Here is a 22,663-nt window from a genome sequence, read left to right as displayed (position 1 = left end):
TTTGTGATCTCCTACCTGGGCCTTGCGGCCACAGGAAGCGGGATCTGGGAGGAGTGCTGGGGGTGGAGTTTCTGCCTGCGGGATGAATGATGGATAGGCTGCTGTGACCCCGCCCAGCAAGTCACTATCATGCTTCTGGATGCAACTATCAGAATACCCACCAGCAAGTGGCCTACCTAGCTGGTGATTTTCGTTCTTGTTTTTTCACACAAGTCTGGAGTTACGTTCTTGGGCAGGTCAAAGCTGAGAGTTTGCTTCTCTGTTACCCCCAGGGGCTCATGAGACTGCACTTCCTGGGCAACATGTTTTCTCGTTTGTGCTCTCAGCTCCCACTTGAGCAGTGTCTGATGTGAGGCCCGTGTCCGAAAACTTGTTGCCCCACGGTATGGGGCTTGTTTTAGGGCCAGCCAAGGTATGTGTCACCTTCGTGTGTGAAAGCGTGCTCTTCCAGCTGATTTGGTGACTGTAATAACAAAAACCTTCCAAATTCAAAGTACTCTGACAGGAATCTGCCCATTCTTTCAAAATCTATGCTGGGCTCTCTTGGGGAAATTTTTAGGCAGTAATTTTTACTCAGTACTATCCAAAACTTAAGCGATTTATTAGGCTGATGAGGCCAGGAATGCTTCTCTAAAAATAATCTTGCTTTAAATGTTTTTGGACCGACAGTGAAACAGAACAAGGAAGTCCTCTGATAAAGGCTAATTGTGCAAGAAGTGCCTGACCAAATTTTTAAAAATTGATGCATAAATACTTAACAAATAAAACTGTAAAATATTTAAAGTGTACATCGTGGTGATTTGATATACATAATCCTATCAGATTTAGTGTTAAAAAAAAGAAAACAAAGGCAAAACAAAACAAACAGCATTTCTTTAAGAACTGCTAAAATGGAAGTTTCTGAACTTAGTTGAGTAATAGCAGGGCCCATCCCCTTCCCTTCTTAGAATACTTGTGGCCTAACTGCCAGCAGCCACTTCTCCCAAAGACAGGACCTCAGGCAGGCTCCCTGGGATCCCTCCCCTTTTACTGGTTCATCTGAGCAGCTGATTCACAATGGGGTGGGCTGGGTGCAGGTTGGGGCCAGTAGCGGTTGCATGGTTGAATGATAAAGAATGTGTATGGGTAGGAATGTGTGTGTGTGTGTGTGTGTGTGTGTGTGTGTGTGTGTGTGCTGGGGGAAGATATCCAGCTCCTTGGGGAGGAAGATGAAGTGTTAACTGGCTCCATTCTGAGTTTTCCCGAAAAGGAGAGAGTTAGAAAGGACTTTCAGTTCAGGGAGGCAGGCACCTTAGAGTCTGAGGAGGAATCCTTGTCAGCTAGGCTCAGCCATGTTAGGACCTCAGATGTTCTCTTCCCTGGTAGCCCAAGGCATAAACAAAGGAAAGGAAGTGGACAAGGAGAGGTGAGTCACCAGACAGCCTGGGTGGAAGAGGCTCGAGTCAGTTCCAGGTTCCCATCCTGGAGCCTAACCAGAGTGTGTGGCCTGGACTGCACTGACCCTCGTCATGCATGGTCTCTGGTCCGCTCCCCACACAACATGGACATGGTGAGGCCAAAAAGGAACACCCATGGTGCCATAGATAGGGGAGTCATGCCACTATATTCTTGATGGCAGCTGGTCGAGACACAAAAGCAAACATCCGCCAGTACCCCAGTGAGGGGTATTCCTGTACCTCAGTCTTGCTGGCGGCCGGGCGAGACACAGGAAGTAGAATCCACACGATCTGCAATCAGCAGTCCACCATCCACTTGCTAACCGCACTTGCTAGCCATGATCCGCCAGCCGCTTCTCTGCCAACCAACCCACTCCACTTGCTAGCCGCAATCCACGCTTGCTGGCTTAGCCACGGCAGTTATATTAGTGGCTGTCACTGGGAGCAGGATCCACATGATCCACAATCCGCCATCAGGTTCTCTGCCTGCCAACCAACCAACCAACCAACGTAGCCACAGCAGTTACATCAGTGGCTAATTGGACAACTGGCCACAGCTGACGGCCAACTGCCACCCAAGCCAGCACCTTTCCACGTGAAGCCAAGAGCCTGGAAACTGCTCTCTGGGACTCTGTCCCCACACCCTTTACAGGAAAGGGGAGTGTTGGAGCAGGAAGTCTCTCCCCCATGTGCTTAGCTGTAGGTCATCTAGTAGGACGCCACATTCTCATGACCATCTCTGGAGGTGGGCTGTGGAAAGTTTTAACAAGCACCCACGTGACTGTTGAGCACTATTTGTTTAGCTTCTGGGAACAGGACCTGGTACATCTCTGCACTTGGCTCTCTGGCTTCAACTCCAGCTGCCTCCCGGAAACCACTTACGGAGGAACACACAATCCACAGCACCTGACCCAGCTGAACATTCTTTATAGAAAATCCCTTCCCCCAGCTCCTTGACTCCATTCTTCTTCCTCCCAGGTACGCTTCTCTGTCACCTGACCTGGAAAGATTGTGGATCCATAGGCCTCAGGCTTAGGCCCCCGATCTTTTTCTTGCCACTCTCCCCTGGTAACCTCATCCTTTCCAATGGTTATCTACTGTGCCCTAGGTTAGACCTTTGTCTCCAGCCCATATTCCTTTTCTGAGCCCCTTGTAACCACCTGCCCTAAATACCTCCACTGGGACACCTCACGCACCACATCTGAATCTGATCACATCCTCCTCTCCCCACACCAACTCCTCATGTTGTCCACCTGTCAGTGAGGCCACCTTCCTGCCTCAGGCCCTCACACACTGTGCTGCCTGTCTGCCTTCCGTCAGCTTGTTCCTCAGCTGACTCTTACTGACCTCTCCTCAGCTTCACTGTCACTTCTTCCATGTGGCTAGGCCTTCAGTGCTCCATCGTAGAACTAAACATGCTTTTAGTAATTATGTATTAGCTCTCTGCTTTCCCGAGAACTGTATCTCTGGTGCCCAGCAGAGCCCGTAGCACAGGACTGAGTAATGAGTGGAGTAGGAAGGACGCAAAGGGCTTTCGGGAAAGAGACGTGGGGTTTAAGGTGGCCTGGTACACCCAGGTACACCCAGATGTATGGGTCCTATTCTCCATTCCAGGAATCAGATCTGAGGTCCACAAATGATCTTCAAAAGGCCCTGGCCCTGTGTGAGTGGGAAGGCCCTGTTCTCTTTATAATGACACATTCTCATGACCGTCTCTGGAGGTGAGCTGTGGAAAGTTTTAACAAGCACCCACGTGACTGTTACATTTGCTGACTCACATCATATGCCGGCCCTGTGGACCCTGACATGGCCAGCCCCAGTCCACCTCCTAAACTCTTAACCTTCTGGGGAAGCAGACCACTCCCTCACAGATACAATCAAGGTTCCTGAGTTTTGAGGAGTACATGTGGGGTGGGGTACAAAGGGGAACAGACAGCTCTGCCTTGGTAACCTCAGAGGGGATTCCAACCCTGAGGCGCGGAGGCCTTGTAGCCAGAGGGAGGTGGGCCTGTGCAGGAATTATGTTGGAGGAGAACTAGAACAGGTGCAGAGGGCTTCATCTCTTAATAACCTAAGGGCAGACAGAGGGGGAAGGTAGCAGCAGATTCTTGCTTATGGCTGGAGGAAAAATTCCCCGAGCATTGGTTCAGACACCGAAGGGCCTTGAGCCACCAATTTGAGCAGGAATGCTGGGACCCTGGCACCGCTGGCCCTGTCTGGACTGGGTGGACACTGCAAACATGTATCTGGGTACCTATCTGCCGAAAGAGAAACCACATCCAAGCCCCGCAGAGACCCTTATACTGTGATAGGAAGTGGTCCCAGGTATGTGTGGGAAGATTATGGACAGCAGGGCCAACAGATGGAGAGGTTGGACTTGAGCCACACCTAAGCAGCAGCAGCTGGCCTCCAAGATAGGCCCCTACTGAGCCTGACCATGCAATTGCCAACTGCCAAGTGCCACGCAGGGCAGTCAGAGGGCGAGTGTACACTCTTCTTACTCTGAGGGAAAAGAATTTGTCATGTTGCATGAGCTTCCAACTGTGTAAAATAGGCTTGGGTGGGCTTAACACTTGGAGAAGCCACAGGCTCAGTGAATGGGAGCCCACAGTGTTCCTTTTTTATGAAGGTCACTTCACACCCAGCAAATATTCAGAAAGGAGAGGCCCACTACTGGGGCCAGGCAGTCAGACCTTCACTTGTCTTCCTTTTTGGAATAAGGACTTGCTCTTCTACCAGGGTCTTAGGAAGGCCCTATTGCATATCCTGGCAAACGGAGAAACACTGGCCCGTGCTTCCCACATAGGGAAGAGTGGATTCCACACACTGCAGACAAAGGATAGAATGTTCAGGCTTGGCTAGGACAAGGGCTAACGAGTGGAGGCTTAAGCTCCCGGCCCTAGGACAATGAGGTTAGTAGGGAAGTGTTCCCCACTGACACTGACAAGACAAGCACACAGTTCTGCTGACACCCAACACTTTATTGTGAAGAATGGTGGTGTGGGAGAGGGAAGCTGGGATGGACAGGACCACCGCCCATCTCGGGGATTTTCCTGGACATCAGGCGTTCCTCCGTGCACGTTTAGAGGAAACACCGTCATGGATGAAATCCCCAGAGGGCAGCACCGTCACCGCCAAACAGCAGGGCCAGGAGAGCCCCCTACGCACAGCTGGACCCCTGGGACAGCAGAGCTTCGATGTCAGGCTCGATGTCGATGGTGGGAAAGCGGCGGCTGTACCTGCGCACAGGCACGCCGTCCGGGCCCACCAGGAACTTTTCGAAGTTCCAGGAAACGTCGTTGCGGCATACCGGGGACCAGATGATGAACTTGGGGTCGGTCATGAGCGCAGTGGCGTCGTCACTGGGCGCGGGCAGAGTCTCCCGCAAGAAAGCGAAAAGAGGGTGCGCCTGAGCGCCATTCACCTCGCACTTCTCGAAGAGCGTGAAGTTGGGCTCGAACCCGCCGCCAGGTCGGACGTACTTGAGGGAATTCAGGATTTCTTCGTTCTTGGCATTCTCCTGCGGGAGGGAAGAGCAGTTGGGACCCGGGGCCGCGAGGAGGGAAACCTTCTGACGCAAACACGGAGTGTTTGCATGAGTCATCAGGCTCTTTGCCCTTCTTGCACAATTCCGGGTTGGACCTGAATCCCAGCCGGGCCTAGCGCCGGAGGGAAGCGGGCGGGCAGCCGCCCCTCGGCAATCCTAACCCCAGCTGCACGCCCAACCCACTCTGTCCCGCCCCGCGTACCTGATGCCCGAACTGGTTACACGGGAACCCGAGCACGACCAGGCCCCGGGGCCCGAGGCGCCGCTGCAGCTCGTTCATCTGGGTGTAGTCCCGGACCGTTGTGCCTCAGAGCGACGCCACATTCTCAATAAGCAGCACCTTGCCCCGCAGGGAGCCCAGGTTCACAGGGTCCCCGCCCGCCAGCGGGCGCGCGGAGAAGTCATACACGGAGCGCGGGGCCGCAGCGGCTCGCGCAGCCGCCACCAGCTGAGCAGCGCACATGGCCGACGTCTCGGAGGGGGTAGCGCTGGGGACCCGACAAAAAGGGTCCCGAGCTGCGCCTCCTTTTAATAAGCGGGCGATGGGGTCATGTGGTGAAAGCACTTTTCCGGCTGCTCCTCCCCCTCGGCCCCGCCTCATCCGGCCTCCGCCCTCCCCGGGCGGGTGACCAGCGAGGCGAGGCGGGAGGGTGCGGCCTGGCCGGAAGCGGACACCGCCCAGACCAGAGGAACCGCTGGCGCATCTGGTCCTGGCAGGCGGCACAGCGCTGTCACGGCTGCAGCCGGGCGCCCGTTACCCCGCTGGGCGCGGGGACCAAGGTCTCAAAGGTTTTTCAGTTAGGGGTTGGAGCCAGGCCGAGACAGCAGCGGGCGCTGCTCCTGGCCAGAGCACTCCCAGCCTATGCCATACTACTGTTCTTGCAGTGTGTGCCCTATTGTCGCCAGGTGCAGAGCGAGCTGCGACTTGCAATGATGGTGCGGTTGGCAGCAGCTGCCATGGCAAGTTCTGCGATGAGGCCCCATGGGTTCTAGGACGGTTAAGTTGGAGGCGGGTGGGCAATGCTAGGAGCAGCCAGGGCTCAGGCTCCAAAAGCCAGCTCTTCCTATTTCCCCACTGTGGGGCTGCCTGGAGCATGTTCACGTCCAGGCCTCTGGTCGCCATCCTCCTTTTACACCCCCACTGCGGCACTGCCCCAGCCTCCTGGAGTGGAGCCCAAGGACATGCCGGGCCCAGTGGACCCTGCCGATATCAGGCTACCCTCCATACCTAGTCAACTTCATCTGGAGCTCAGTCCTGGAAGTAAGACACAAACTGGACAGGGAGTCAGAGAAAAACATCCCACTTCTGATTTGTGCAGAACGACTGCTGGGACTGCCCCTTATGTCTCCTCAGGCTGCATTTCCCACCCCATCCCACTGTGAACTTGAATGTGACAAAGATAATTGTTCCCATGTTCTTAGGAGGAGCTAGGTTAGTGCCACATTGGGGAATGGGGTGGTGGTGGTGGGCAAGATGGTAATTTGCACTCTGAAGGAATCTTCCAGAGCCAGCTAGACTGAATCCATCCTCCCTCTCCCAGCCCAGGAGAGAGAAACACAAACACCAGGATACAGGAAGTTTAGAAAACTGCCTTTATTCTATTAGTAGTTGGAAAAATTAACTGGTACAGAAAAAAAGTTTAGTCAGCTGAAGAGAAGAGAGAAACCGAGCGTCACCCATGAGAACTGGCGGTTCCTCTGGGAGGGAACCTGGATACAGTGAGGAGAAAGCACTGTGAACTAGAGGCTGACCTTGCAGTCCAGGAGACAGATTGTGCCACCTTTGGAAGAGTCTGAGTGCCTCTGGCATGAAACCAAATTCCTATTTACTTAGCCCAGCTCTGGGGAGGGGTACTGGGATATGTGGGGACGAAAACAGGATATGGCCATCTTTTATCAGAGAAACTGACAAAACGGGAATTTTAAAAATGAAGTTTTCATCTGATTTTATTTTCAAATACACTTTCTTTTTTAAAAAACCAATACACTTTCTGTGGGGATGACAAATATCAGTATTAGGAAATCCAATTATACAAAAAAATACTACATCTAGTCTGGGGTAGATATATTTATTTTTGGTAACATACATTAAGTGGCACTAATTACACAGTAACTATAAGGTAACTAACATGAAACCACAGAACTGTAACTTTGCCACAGCTGCATGGACTTGGGCCTTTTTGGCTCCACATAGTTTGAAAAACCTAGATGGCCACTCCAGAGCTATGCTAATGAAATCTGTTAAGGAATAAAAGCTCTGAAGTGGTGATTCACCAGAGAACTTTGCAGCTGACAGATGATAGGCAAAACTTGTTAGTTATGAAGCAGTTACAGCCTAATTCACAGAAGTTACCGTTTCTCTTTCTAGAAAGAAGCAAGAAGTTAAGAAATTCCTTGAATTAGTGCCTGGTGTGTCAGGTGGAGTGCAGAGGAGGGCTGTTAGAGCAGTGTCAGAAGGACCCCAGTGGATCAGGTGGGTTGGACATCATTAATAATCATGGTTGGCTTCTAAATACTGGTAGCAAGATGACTTCTGATTTGTAATCTTAGGTAAATTATAGATAAATGAAAAAGGCCAGTAATCATACACTAAGATTAATAAACAGCACTTCAAAATTAACCGCATGAGGGCTGTGCTTGCAGCAGGGTTTCACAAGACAAGGCACCCGGATTTTTTCTTCCCACGTCTGGCTTGCAGAGCAGCTCTCGTGGCCATTTCAAAAACCTCCCTCACTCCATCTTTGGTTTTTGCTGAACACTCCATATACCCAAAAGCACCAATCCTGTTTGCCATATCTCTGCCTTCTTCCGGTTTTACCGGCTCCTAGCAAGCAAAGAAAAAAGAGCATTCAGGTAAGTGTAATATACATACAGTGAATAAGTGTCGAGTATTCAAATTCAGCTAAAAGACTTCTTTTAAAAGCTACCAACCCCCCAGGTTTGAGTTCTGTTTATGAAAACTCATGGTCAGTGACCCCTACCCCAATATATCCCTATCAAACAATCTCTTCTCTGGGAAATGGAGAGAAAGAAAGGAGAGGCAGAAGTCCTGGAGGGTTAAAGAGGGAGTGAAGGGCAAGCTGTCAATCCAGGGTAAGCCCTTGGTCTTCCTGTAGTTAGCTTCGCAGAGGGATGAATGCCCATGGAAGGAAATAAATCCTGAGCCTGACATTCAGACAAAACACTTCAGTGGGAGAACCTGGGCTGAAGACCTCAACTCAAGGCACTCCTCCTGAAATAGGGAAGCCCTGCCACTGGGCACCTGGCTTCTCAGAAGCCAAGATGCCACCTCCAGGATCACTTTTATAAAGGCATCAAGGGATCTCTGTCTGGACTGCCTGCCCTCAGAATTTCCCAGCCCTTCAGTTGCCACCAATTTATCTTTGGCCTCACAGACATATCAAGGTAATAACTAGAGAGGGAAATCAAGAGCCTGATAAAGTTCCTGTATCTGGAGCACTGACTACTGCTGTGATGGTCCCTTCTCAGGAAGGCAATCTTTGGGGGCACAGCACGACCTCACAAGAGAGATTCCGTCTCTTATGACTAAACCCCAGTCAATGAGGGCCACATGAACAGAGAGGCTTCTGGGACTCTCTCTGAAATAGCCTGGCCTATAAGGGTTTCTGCTGGACTCCCTGACCCTCCAAGCACGGGTCCTTCACGTTCAACAATGCTACAGGAAGACAGAACCCTGCCCCAGACCATGCCTGCTTCATCTTGGCTAGCTCCCGCCTTGTGTGCTCATCATTCCGAAGATCCTTCTTGTTCCCAACCAGGATGATGGGCACGTTGGGACAGAAATGCTTGACTTCGGGAGTCCATTTTTCTGGGATGTTTTCTGAAAGAAGTGAAACGCACATAACTTAGGGATACATACAATTCTATCTTGAAGAATCTCTAAGAGCCCTAATTAAATTGCAAAGAAATTACTTCGTATATAACCCCCTCCCCTTAAGCAGAGAATCACTGGCTTTCCTGAGTCCCACCAAGAAGCGCAGCTCCTCTGGAGGTGGAGCCCAGGGAAAGGCTCTGCAGCAGCACAGGATCGTGAACACAGGGTGGCTCCACAATGGTGCCAACCGCCCCACGGAGGGAGGCTTCCTATCTGTCACTGTTGGCAGGTGATTCTGACCACAGCTTACACAAGGGGGTCCCTATTCTGGGGCTACAGCTGGCCCAGAGCCCACATGTTCTCTCTACACCTTGCTCACGGACCCTCAGCATGAGGGTCCCCACACCCTGTGGGTTAGTGGTATTTCAAATGGCTCAAGAGTGATTTTTGAAAATGAGTGATAACCAGCTGTCGCTTCTTGCCAATACTGTACTAATCTGGTAAAGTTGAATGTACATCATGGTGGATGAGCAGCCTGGGTTCAACCTCCCATATCCACACCTTGGGCACATCAATGTCAGGGATAATTTTATAAAATGGGATAACAGTAATATCTACCTTACATAGGGTTAGTTTGAGTCAATGCATACAAAGTACTTAGTATGACGATCACTTAAATGGTACTGTTTGTAGTTTGAGACTATTTTAGAAGTAAACTGTTCACTCTCTGATTTCAAGGCCTTGGTGCCTTGTTTTGCATAGTCAGTATTATTCAGTCTTTCTGAAGTAAAGTAGCTTCTGAAACATGTGGCCAAGTAAGCTAGTGGAATAGTCAGGTTCAAGTCTCTTTATTAGCTAAGACACTTTAGAAAAGGGCTAAAATAGGGCTTTAAAAACACTACTGGGAAATAGCAAGTCACTAGTCTACATGTAGGGAGTTAGCAGACTCAATATGAAGTATTGAGAAAAGGTATGGGCACCCCCCCAAAAAAAACGACTGCCCCAAGTCTTAGTCCAAAAGATGGCTTTGTATTTGTATTTGGAACCCACCTACTTTACAAAGCGGACGCATGGCAGCCATGAGAGACCTAGGCTGAAAAGGACCCAGGGCCCAGGCTCTACAGACCCAAGGCTCTAGAACTCTGGCCACTGATGATTCCTTCTCTGAAGCTCATGTCTGCTTTTCGGCCACTTGATGCCCAGAAAGGACCTGAAAAACCAGGTGTTGGCCAGACACACAGGTAGTGACAAACATCAAGCTGCTGGGCTACTCACCTAAACTATCAGGGCTGTCAATGGAGAAACACATCAGTATAACATCGGTGTCCGGGTAGGAGAGGGGCCTCAAGCGATCATAGTCTTCCTGCCCAGCGGTGTCCCACAAAGCCAACTCTACCTGTGACAGGAAAAATCAACACAGGAGTGTAAGGTTAATCGCATTACCCACTTTCAGAAGTGATGTTTACTACAGTATATTCAAATGGCAGACTGTCCAAAACCGTAAAACATAGGAGTGTTCACTTTTATTAGAATCAAGCTTGACGGTAGAGGGCGTGTTTAAATTGTTTTAGGTTGAAATTTCTCAAAATCACAAATTTTATGAACAGATACAAGAACAGAATAAAGTGCATAATTAAAAATGTCAAGTCAAAAATAACTCTGTAGCTCATAAATAGTATTTAATTATAAATAATATTCTACATTTGGAAAGAAAGTGGATGAACAAGAGGAAAAATCAAACTGTAAATAACATTCCACCAGGTACAGAAGATAGGGAAAAACCAGACTGAGTAATTTTTCCCAGTATGTCTCAGTCGACCATTTCCATACTTTGTCTCACCATTCTTTTCCAATGTGGAAACACGGACACAAGAATGTATTTGAGTTGGTGGGTGAGGAAAAGACCATGCTAGGTGTTAGGCAAGGTCTGAGCAGACAGGAAAGGACTCCGGCTCTGCGTTTACTGCTGAAAAAATGTCGGACTGGCTGAAAGCATCACATAGGGTAAGATACGCCCCTCATACCTGGGAACTTGTCCACCACTGCTGCCAGCACTGTCACTTCTTTCAATCAGAGTGGATTTTTAATACCCTCTCTTCCAAGGTCCTTCAGGGCCCAAGGAGCTCTCCTTCTAGTGCTTGGAATATCCTTCTAGCACCTTCACAGCCCTTATTTCAGTTTCTAAATATTATTACTTCTTTAAAATTGACGACTATTTATCTCTTCCACCCTCAACTTCTGTCCCAGGACGTGTCACTTCCAACCTCCATAAGGCCCCTTGCACTTCTCTCATGCTCACACCATCAGCTTGGTGTGGATCTATGACATATACCCAATCCTCATAACTGGTCTGATCTCGGAATGGTAGAGCTCATTGCCTCTCTTCCAAATCCCATTCCCCTGCCCCTCCACACCTCATGGGTGTTCAGTCAGACACACCCAACTCTGATTATCTCCTGCTAAATGATTCCAGGGTGTTGGGCCTACCTCATGTCAGAATGGGCCTTTCCATTTTTGGAGGCCTACTTCTGGGACCGTGACCTAGAATCTTGGAGGGTTCCCTAGGTTATGTTAGTGCATACTCTTTCACAACATTCCCAGATAGTGTCCTCTCCCACTTTGGTGGCTACCGAGTTGCTCTAAGGTAAGCAGCTAGGCTGGGATACCCTCTTCTAGATCAAGCACCTTTCTTTCAGGGTTTCTTCTCCCTGTGTAAGGGGACCTCCCTATCTTGTCATGGTCAGGCATGTTCAAAGTTGGCAGTGCAAGAAAGACACTAATAGACCATTCCTCAAGGTTTTAAGTCAAGGTCCCTAAATTTCTTACGGGTAAGATTCTGATTGTTCTAAGACCCCCAAGCACAGATGATACTGCAAAGAGGACAGAATAACCATTACTGTCCCCAAAACATACACACATACATACTGTCACAGGTGGGAAAGACATTCCCAACTGATGGTCACAGACACATAGTAACCAACAGCTGCTCTCTCTAGAAGGAATGACAGGATAAAACCAGCAATATGCATCCACTAGGCATTTGAGAAACTAACCTGACCCTCAAGCCCCTGGTCTTTCTGTATAGATCTCAGCACATTTCCAACTCATTTGTCACAACTGTGCCATGTGTCTACACAAAACCAATCTTCCAGGCCCACAGAAACACCTGTATCCAAGCATTCACGCAGAGAACCGACTGAGTTGAATTGGCAACACTCAGCACTGATGGACCGCCTGCAGGGTAGGATTCAAGTTCTGTTAGGCTGGAATTTACTGGGTTTTTTCCTCCCCATGCATTCGTGGCAAGAAAGGTGCCTTGTGGTTCCTAATGGCATGACTGCAACTGGATAAAATGGTCTATAAACTGTAAAGGAGGTTTTGAGTATGCTATTGTTCAGACCAATCTGGAAAGTGCTGTGGTGTTTCCAAATGCATTCAGTTAATTCGAGAACCCTGATGTCACCTGTAAAATGGTTTAAGTCGCATTGAGTTGTCATCTCTCTTTAATCTGCTTTTATTTGATATAGTTTCTCAGTATTTCTTTGACTTTCGTAACTTTGGTTTTTCTGAGGATCACATGTCTGCTATTTTGTAGAATGTTCCACAGTATGGGGTTGTCTGGTGTTTCCTCCTTGATAGACTCAACTTAAGAATTTTTGGCAAGGTGATGTAGAATTAATTGCTGCTGTGTCATCGGCATTCCTCCTATCTCACGGTGCACAACTCCCACGACAGATGATATTGATTCTTACCATTTGATTACGGTACTGTTTGCCCGATTTCCTCAAGGAAAGGTGTTTTTCAGTCTTTGTAATTAGCAAGTATCTCGTGTAAATGTCCTATTCCTCATCAAACTTCCACCAACTAGTTTTTACCACCTCCACCCCCAAAAATGGTTTAAGCCACTTCACAAATGAAAGCAGCTCAAAACTTAGGTGGCTTACTCATGGTCAATGGTCACAGAACTATCAGGACAGCCTATAATGAGGAACCCTAGAATTCTGGCCGCTGGCCTCATGTGCTTTCCACATTTGGTGTCACAAACTGGGGTGAGGTAACACAAGGATAGACAGGGATAATCGGTAAAGCAGGAAAATGAGAAAGGAGAAAGGAGATGGAATTATGAAAGCCAGTATATTAGGTGCGAGCATCAGGAGACATCACTGGATGCCCAAGGGGACTGAATATGTTGCAGAAGAGCCCCTTCTTCTAGTTCTCTTTTCAGCCGACCCGTTTGCAGTGGGGAATCTCACTCCTCTTCAAAGGCATACAGAGTGCTGGGTAAGACATTATTTTGACAACAAAAGGGAGCAGAAAATTAAAAAAAAAAAAAAAAAGTGCTCTTAATTCCAGAAGAGTTTGCCCCAGTCCTGCCAGTGGGTTTTTGGGACAGACATATGAAAACACTGTCCTCACTGACAATAAGGGGTAACTGAAGCAACTGTGGCAGCACTGTTTATGTTACAGTCAAAAAATGTTTTAAAAAGTTAAATGTGAGATGTTGTCTAAATGTCACACTGCTGGTGGTATTGATCAGTATAACTCTTTGAGAAGCATAATTAATAAGGACCTCGTGACCTAGTAATCTATTTCTACACTTAATGAAATATGACAGAATTAAAAAAAATCCATCCATACAAAGAAGTTCATTTCAAATATAAACTAAAAAAGCACATATATTAAGGCTTCCCCACATGAAATACATATGAATGTGGACAAAGTCTAGATGACAGCAGTTAAAAATGAACAAAGTTGGGCTAAGAAAGCAGGATGAGAATGGATCTCTCAATCTAACATTTTTGTAACTGTTGTATTATCTACTGAAGGCTGAATTCTCTACAGGCTCTATGAACAGCTTAACATGCGAAACAGCATCTGCTGTTTCAGAAAGTATACTTACCTGCTTTCCATCCACTTCAATATCTGCCACATAGTTCTCAAACACTGTGGGTACATACACCTCTGGGAACTGGTCCTTGCTGAAAACGATGAGCAAGCAAGTCTTGCCACAGGCTCCATCACCGACAATCACCAGTTTCTTCCGGATGGCAGCCATTGCTGAAAAGAGGAGACAAAGGTATTATCTAGAGTGCCATACTAGCTTCAGGCTATGAGTCACACTTTTCTGACCATGAGGCACAAGACTCTATTAGCACACTCAATACAAAATGTTAGTACACCTTTTCCGCTTGGCATCAAAAGGTCACACCAAAAACCCATAACCAAAATTATACTTAATGGTAGAAAGACTGAAACCTTTTCCCCAAGATCAGAAACAAGATAAAGAGGTCCATTTTTGTCACTTCTATCCAACATGATACTAGATGCAATCAGGCAACAAAATGAAATAAAGACACAGATTAGAAAGGAAGAAGCCAAACTATCTCAATTCACAGATGACAACGTCTTATATATGGAAAATCCTAAGGAATCCACTAAAAAACTATTAGAATAAAAAATTCAGCACAGTTGCAGACTATAAGATGAACATACAAAAATCAATTGTATTTCTATATCCCAGCAATGAAAAAATTCAAAATGAAATTAAAACAATTTCATTTACAACTGCATCAAAAAATAAAATAGGAGTAAATTTAATAAAAGTACAAAACACACTGAAAACAACAAAACACTGTTGAAAAAAATTAAACATCTAAATGGAAAGACATCCATATTTATGAACCATGACAATATTAAATGGCAGTATCTTCCAAATTAATCTACAAATTCAACACAATCATTATCAAAACCCAGCTGGCTTCTTTGCAGATACTGACAAGCTGATCAGAAAATTCAAATTGAAATTCAATTGACCCAGATGGCCAAAATAATTTGAAAAAGAACAAAGTTACAGGACTCATACTTCCTGATTTCGAAATTTACTGCGAAGCTACAGTAACCAAGACAGTGTTGCACTGTCATAAAGATAGTCATAGATCAATGAAGTAGAAATGAAGAGTCCAGAAATAAGCCCTCACATTTCGGGTTAAGTGATTTTCAACAAGGATGCCAAGACAATCAATCCAATGGAGAAAAAAGTCTTTTCAACAAATGTTGCTGAGATAATTGAATAGATACATTTGAAAGAATGAAGTTATAACCCTGCCTCGCATCATATACAAAAATTAACTCAAGGCCCAAAGGTAAGAGCTAGAACCATAAAGTATCTTGAATTTAAAAAATGTGATAGCTGCAAGAGACTCACTTCAGACTGAAAGACATGAGGTGTGATCAAACAACACAGCGAATATTTAAATAAAATTTAAAAAATTACAGAAAAAGACACATTGCCATTAATCCCCCTCAAAATACTCCCCCTTGCTTAGAACACACTTATCCCACAGTTCTTGCCACTTTCTGAAGCAGTTCTGGAAGTCCTCTTTCACCAGTGTCTTTAATTGCACTGTCGTGGCTGCCTCGATGTCTTGAATCATTATGACTTTGGGGAAGACCCAGAAATCTCACAGTGCCAGATCTGGTGAATAATGTGGATGAGGACACACTGTGATGTTTTTATTTGACAAAAATTGCCATATACCAAAAGCGATATGGGACACGGAGCGTTGTCATGATGGAGGATGATTTACAGCACACTTTAAAATACACCTTCTCTCAACCGTAACTCTCACCTGACTGACTGCACCAAACAGGTTGGAACTTGTCATACACTGTTACTAAGGTTCCATATGCCGCTTCCCGTACTAAAGATCCCTGCCTTTCCATTGGATGGCACTCAGCAGCAGCATTCACCGTATTTTGTGATCACAATGGAAAGGCTCTGAGTCAAACATCGCTCCTGGTACAGCAACTTCTGTCAAATGAAAACATTATGGTGTGTCCTCATCCACCTTATTTATTGGATCTGGCACCGTGTGACTTCTGGCTCTCCCCCGAAGTCAGAACGACCATGAAAGGTAAACATTTTGAGTCGATTCAGGACATTGAGGCAGCCACGACAGCGCAACTAAAGACACTCACGAAAGAGGACTTCCAGAACTGTTTCAGAAAGTGCCAAGAACCATGGGATAAGTGTGTTCAAAGCAAGGGGGAGTATTTTGAAGGGGATTAATGGCAATGTCTATTATTGTAGTAACTTTTTTAAAATTTAAACATTCACTGTATTGTTTGATCGCACCTCATACAGAGACTGAAAGTCAAGTAATGGGAAAAGATATTTCATGAAAATGGAAAAGGAAAAAAAACTGGGATAGCAGTACTTATACCAGACAAAACAGACTTCAAAACAAAGGCTATAACAAGAGACAAAAGACCCACCACTAATCCCACTTCTGGGTATTTATCCGAAGAAACCCAAAACTACTTTAAGGGGATGTGTGCATCTCTATGTTCATCGCAGCATTGTTTACCATGACCAAGATGTGGAGGCAGCCTAGGTATCCATCGATGGATGAAAAGATAAAGAGGAGGTGGTACATATATACAATGGAATATTGCTTGGCCATGGAAGGGAATGCGTTCTTGCCATCTGTGGTGGCATGGATGGACCTGGAGGGTATTGTGCTGAGTGGAGTATGTCAGAGAAAGATAGGTACAATATGATTTCACTTATATGTGGAATCTAAAGAACAAAGTGAACAAACAAAACAGAAACTCATAGATACAAAGAACATTTTGATGGTTGCCAGGTGAGAGGGTTGGTTAGGGGTGGGGACGGTGAAAAAGGGGAAGGGATTAAAAAGTACAAATTGGTTGTTACAAAGAAGTCATGGACATGTAGGGTATATAGCACAAGGAAGTTAGTCAATAATATTGTAATTACTATGTATGGTATCAGAAGGGTACTAGATTTATCAAGGTGATAAATGGCAGGGGGTTAAGGGTAGGGTGGGAAAGGTGAAAGAATTAAGAAGTACAAATTGATAGTTACAAAATACTCATGGGGATTGCTCCTTAAATTATATAAATGTCTAACCACTATGCTGCATACCTGAAATTAATATAAAGTTCTGAATGTCAACTGTAATTGAAAAATTTTAAAAGGAGGGAAAAGATGAAGGGGAATAAGAGATTCAAATTTCCAGATATAAAACAAGTAAGTCATGGGGATGTAATGTACAGCATAGGGAATACAGTCAATCATATTGTGATAGTGTGACAGATACAGAGTCAGATGCTTGTTGGACTATGATGGTGATCACTTCTTTAGGTGTACAAATGTTGAATAACTACGGTGTACACCTGACACTAATATAATATTGTATGTTAGCTATTATTTTAATAAAAAAAAACTTTTAAAAAATGCGATAAAATATACATAAAATTTACCATTAACAATTTTTAATTGTACAGTTTAGCAGCATTACATATATTAATATTGTTGTGCAAACATCACCACCATCCGTCTCCAGAACTTTTTTCACCTTCCAAAACTGAAACTCTATACTCATTAAATATTAACTCCCCATCCCCCTTTCCCCTCCCTCCCACCCCTGGCAACCACCATTCTACTTTCTGAAGTCTATGAATTTCACTTCTCTAGCTACTTTATAAGTGTAATCAGACAGTATTTGTCTTTGTGACTGGCTGATTTCACTCAGCATAACATTTTCAAGGTATATCCATTCTTGTAGCATGTGTAGCCTTTCTTTTTAAGGCTGAATAACATTCCTCTGTGTGTGTGTATACCACATTTTGTTTACCCATTCATCTCTTGGTAAGACATTTGAGTTGCTTCTACCTTTCAGCTATTGTGAATAATATATGTTTTACAATATATTGTGAATAGTATATTCACGAATATATTTATCACCAGCAAGCAAAGAAAAAATAAATTGGATTCATAAAAAATTTTAGAACTTTTGTGCTTCAAGAGTTATCATCAAAAAAATGAGAAGACATCCCACTGCATAGAAGCAAATGTTTACAAATAACGTATCTGATAAAGGACTTGTATCTAGAATATATAAATAACTTTTGCAACTCAACAAAAAAAGCAGCTTAGGTGGGGTGGTCTGGTTCAGGGTCTCTCTTGAGGCTACAGTCAAGATGTTGATTTGGATCCAGAATATATATAGAACTCAATAATAAAAAGACAAAAAAATCCAATTTAAAAGTGGACAAAGCATCTGAATAGATATGACCCAGCAATTCTACTCCTAGGTATATATCCAAGAGAAATGCAAACATGTCCACACAAAAACTTGTACACGAATGTTCATAGCAGCATTTGTTATCCATCATAGTCAAAAAGTGGAAACCCAAAAGCCCAATAACTGAATGGATAAACAAGATGTGGTATACCCATACAATGGAGTATTATTCGGCAATAAAGGGGGAAGTACAGATACATGCTATAACATAGATGAACCTTGAATGTTATATATGTGAGAGAAGCTAGTTACAAAGAACCACATACTGTGTGATTCTACTTATGTGAAATGTCCAGAGAAGGCAAATGCAGAGACAGACAGTAGATTAGTAGTTGCCTAGGAAGAAGAGGTGGGAAAGGAGAAGAGGGAATAATTTCTAAGGGAATTGTGGGTTTCTTTATGGGATGATGAAGTTTTTCTAAAATGACTGTGAGATGATGTGCAACTCTATGAATACACTCCACACCACTGAATTGTACACTTTAAATGGGTGAACTGCAAAGTATGTGGGTTATATTTCAGTAAAGCTGTTACCAAAAAACATCCATCAACAAAAACAAAAAAAAACCAAACCAGACATGCATGCAGACTTCCTCCCTGACTGTCGGTGAAGACTAACAGTCAGTCACCCCAATTACCACCATTCCCTCTCGGAACAGCACTCCAATTTTCACCTTGGTGCCTGGTTAAAAGACTTTATTTCCCAGTTTCCCTTACAGCTAGGTATGGCCATGTACAAAGTTCTAGCCTATGAGATGTAATCAGCAGTATCTTTTGGGACTTCTAGGAAGTCTTTCTTAAAGAGAAGTTCCATGCCTGTCCTGACCCCCTTCCTCCTTCCTGCTGCTTAAACCTCGAGCCAGGGCAGCTTTGTAAACAGCCACACTCTGGAATTGGAGGAATCAAAGGCAGACGGAGCCTGGATCCTGGAGGATGTGGGGAGCCAGCATGTTAGCCGCAGACTGTCTATTTCCACACTTGTTTTATGTGAACAAAAACTAAGTAACTGTCTTGTTTAAGGTGGTATTTTTCAGGTCTCTGCTACTACCTAGAGTCAAACTAATCCTCAACAATACACATGCATTGACAAAACCACATTGTCTAAAGGGAATGTTTCCCAAATTGGAGTGGCTGAGACAATCCACTGGGGTGCATGAAGTGAACATCAGAAACTAATCTTTTTCAGTCTAGAAAACATAAGAAATTTAGCTTTAAAATTTAATGTAAACTCATAAACAGAAGGTTTGGGAATGGCTGACAGTGCTGCCATCATTCATTTGCAAGTACTCAGCAGTGACATATTGCAGTGACTATGTACCTAAATGCATACACAGATATTATGCTTTAACCAAACCCACAATATAATCTAGTGATTTTTAAAGATTTTTTGTTGCAAAAAAGTAGTGGATTGAGGATAGTACTAATAATGAAAGCACAGTAATAAGCAGATACATGAGGAGAACTGTGCTCATTATAATTTTTTTTTAAATCGGGGAATATCGGGGAACAGTGTGTTTTTCCAGGACCCATCAGCTCCATTTCAAGTCGTTTTCAATCTAGTTGTGGAGGGCGCAGCTCACTGGCCTATGTGGGAATCGAACCAGTGACCTTGGTGTTATGAGCACTACACTCTAACCACTGAGCCAACTGGCTACCCTACTCATTATAATTCGTTGAACAACAGGCCATGCAATGGAAACCATACCGCGTTGAGACCAGTCATTTAAACGAGAGCCCAGCATATTGGCCAGCCACTCAGTGCCTATATCCCTCTTTCCCTGCATTTTTGCTTTGGATCTCCATGAATATGGGACCTCCCTCGAGGTCCTGCACTTGTTTCACTTGTGTTTTGTCTTCCAACCAGACTGCAAATCACCTCAGAGCAAAGAACATCCTAAATTTCTTTGCAGCCTTATGCAGTTTAGCATTTTCGTGGGCATGTAGTAGATATTAAGTAAATACAAAAATAAAACAAATTTTCTTCAATGAGAAAGGAGATAGATTACCTCATTTCCAGTCTCCCAGGAAATAATCCAGAGCACAGACACGAATGAATTTACCTCATAAAAAGTCCTTCCTCTATGTTGTCTGACTGCTGACATCTTGATAGGATTCGTAAGCAATGTTCTGTTTTCCTCATGCTCTCAAATTCCTGTCAACATTTTTATACTTTCTACATCTCCTCAGGCCTAACTTGTATCTGTTTGTGCCCCAAGTCAAACACCCTTACAGGATGCAAACAAAAGAATTCATCAGAAATCCCCTAGTTCAAGAAAAGGCTCCATCTCTGAATAGCATCCTTGCTAGAAGGCACTCAATTCTCGAGAAATAATTTCTCTCAATTGAATGTGCTTAAAGACACACAAAATGAAAACGAGAAACCAAAAAGGCTCTAGAAAATTTTCCTTGGGGGAACTTTGGCCCAGGAAATGTGTAAAACCATTCAGCCTCTACTGATGACAAAAACAGAAATTACAATTATGGGACAAAATAAAAATGAAAGCCTACAATTACAAGGTGATTTCTGGGATGCTGCGTGGCAGTCTGGTAATACAACTAGAGATGCTAAGACGTGAAAAGTACAAACAATGGAAGATGAAACTTGCTGTTATTTCCTGAAATGACCCAGGAATATTTTTGGCTCTAGCATCTTTCCTTTCCACTTTGCTATAATCCAGTATCTTTTCAAATTACATGGCTTGTCATCTTGAAAAAGGAAATCATGCTGGGCTCTCTCTGCAGTCTCTCTGCCAGATGTGTCATGAAAATTGAGCCTAGAAAAAAGGCTCAATTCAGTCTCAGAAATAACTCTTAAGAGCTTTGGATAGAAGTTGATTTTTCCAGTAATAGTCAATTAAAAAATATGTTTAAGTCACCTGTAATAGTATACAAATGACTACCTGTTTCTTTCAAAAATTATTATTTTCCTAAGTTCAAAATCTTTAGTATTAGTTACTGTGCTACCCTCACTCAAGTCAAAAGGAGCTCTCTCACGGTGCTGAAAGGGCACAGAAAATACCTACTCCAAGTTATATTCTTTGCTATTACTAGACCAGTCTTTCCCCAAATCTCAAAAAACAATGTGTTCACAACAAAAAAAAAATCCAATTAAAAAATGGGCAGAGGACATGAACAGACACTTCTCCCAACAAGACATACAAACAGCCAACAGATACATTAAAAAATGTTTAACTTCACTAGCTATTAGGGAAATGCAAATCAAAACCACAATGAAATACCACCTCACACCTGTTAGAATGGCTATCATCAACAAGATAAATAATAACAAGTGTTGGAGAGGCTGTGGAGAAAAAGGAACCCTCATCAACTGTTGGTGAGAATATAAATTGGTACAGTTGCTATGGAAAACAGAATAGAGGTTCCTCAAAAAATTAAGAATAGAACTGCCATATGACCCAGCAATCCCTCTCCTGAGTTATCTACCCAAAAAATCTGAAAACACTTATCTGTAAAGATATATGGACTCCGATGTGCATTGCAGCATTATTTATGGTGGCCAAGACATGGAAACAACCAAAGTGTCCTTTGACAGATGATTGGATAAAGATGTTGTATGTATATATATATATATACACACACAATGGAATACTATTCTGCCATAAGTTGAAACACTGCCATTTTGCGACAACATGTATGGATTTTGAAATTATTATGCTAAGTGAAATATGTCAGACAGAAAATGTCAAGAACCGTAAGAGTTCACTCATGTGTGCGATATAAAACTGAAGACAACATGGGCACAAGACAAAGAAAAAAAACCTCAGACACAAACTGTTTAGTGGTTACCAGAGAGTAAGTGAGAAGAAGATGGTAGAAGAGGGTAAAGGGGGTCAAATATACAGTGATAGGAGGAGGACTGACTCTGGGTGGTGAACACATAATGCAATATATAGATGATGTGTTATAGGACTGTACACTTGAAACCTATGTAGTTTTGTTGACCATTGTCACCCCAATAAATTTTAATTAAAAAAAATAATAAAACAAAACAAACGAAAAACCCCACAATGTGTTCCTTCTGGCTATGGAACAAACTTTAGCAAACTACATTAAGCAATGATTGTTAATTAAGAAAACAAAGAAAACTAATCTTGCACTGTATTTCCCACCCATATATGCAAACAGAAAGGGTGCCCATGAGAAGCAACTGAAGGGAGCCATGCAGTGTCCCGCAGAATCCCACACTTAGCAGACACAAGAGCAGCCAGCTCACTCTCAGGAGCGCACACCCTAGCCCTCTAGTGCAGCACTCCTCCAGAGGGTGTGGGGATCTCAGCAAGCATCTCTTCCGGGGCCTGGCATCACAGGAGGCACTCCGGAAACAGTGGTTTCTACTAGAGGGTCTTTTGTTCCTGCCACGGCCTAACCTTTCAGTTCACACAGTACTGCGCTGCCACCTGTGGTAGGTATCCCACAGCCCCTGCCTCTCTCCCTCTCTGCTGGCTTCTTTCTTTCAATCTACAACGAAGTGCAGGATGCTCCTATTTTAAAACAATGAATCTTCCCACATCCATGCTTTCCTCTAGTTACCTTTCTTCTCTGGCCTGTTTCAAAGAAAAGGTACATATTTCTGCTGCTTCATGCCCACTCACTTGCTTAAATTCTTACAACCTGCCTTCTGCCCAAACTTCTACTGAAACATTCTCTAAAGTCACCAAATGAGACAACTTTCACAAAATCTAGTCTTCATTCTCCTTGATATCTTGTGTTGCAA

General features: G+C 44.5%; 2 protein-coding genes across 2 annotated transcripts in view; both read right to left on the bottom strand.

The window, feature by feature from the left end:
- Positions 1-4,399: 4,399 nt before the first annotated feature.
- GPX1 (glutathione peroxidase 1) lies at positions 4,400-5,550 on the bottom strand. Its single transcript, XM_033131744.1, has 2 exons — positions 5,186-5,550; positions 4,400-4,956 (listed from the first exon to the last, which is right to left on the bottom strand). Exons 1-2 carry the CDS (start codon positions 5,444-5,446, stop codon positions 4,597-4,599), a joined length of 621 nt encoding a protein of 206 aa, XP_032987635.1. The 5' UTR covers positions 5,447-5,550; the 3' UTR covers positions 4,400-4,596.
- Positions 5,551-6,558: 1,008 nt separating this feature from the next.
- The window catches only part of RHOA (ras homolog family member A), a 49,430-nt gene continuing 33,325 nt past the window's right edge, over positions 6,559-22,663 (bottom strand). Inside the window, exons 3-6 of the mRNA XM_033131747.1 lie at positions 13,719-13,876; positions 10,094-10,214; positions 8,694-8,824; positions 6,559-7,807 (exon numbers count right to left, since the gene is read on the bottom strand). Coding sequence (XP_032987638.1) covers positions 7,634-7,807; positions 8,694-8,824; positions 10,094-10,214; positions 13,719-13,874 — 582 coding nt within the window. The 5' untranslated portion in view covers positions 13,875-13,876 and the 3' untranslated portion in view covers positions 6,559-7,633. The remainder of the gene's footprint in view (positions 7,808-8,693; positions 8,825-10,093; positions 10,215-13,718; positions 13,877-22,663) is intronic.

This window comes from Rhinolophus ferrumequinum, chromosome 17 (genome assembly GCF_004115265.2).
Source record: "Rhinolophus ferrumequinum isolate MPI-CBG mRhiFer1 chromosome 17, mRhiFer1_v1.p, whole genome shotgun sequence".
NCBI classification, from domain to species: Eukaryota; Metazoa; Chordata; class Mammalia; order Chiroptera; family Rhinolophidae; genus Rhinolophus; species Rhinolophus ferrumequinum.
Note: the sequence above shows the minus strand (reverse complement) of the source record. Positions and strands in the feature narration are given on the sequence as shown.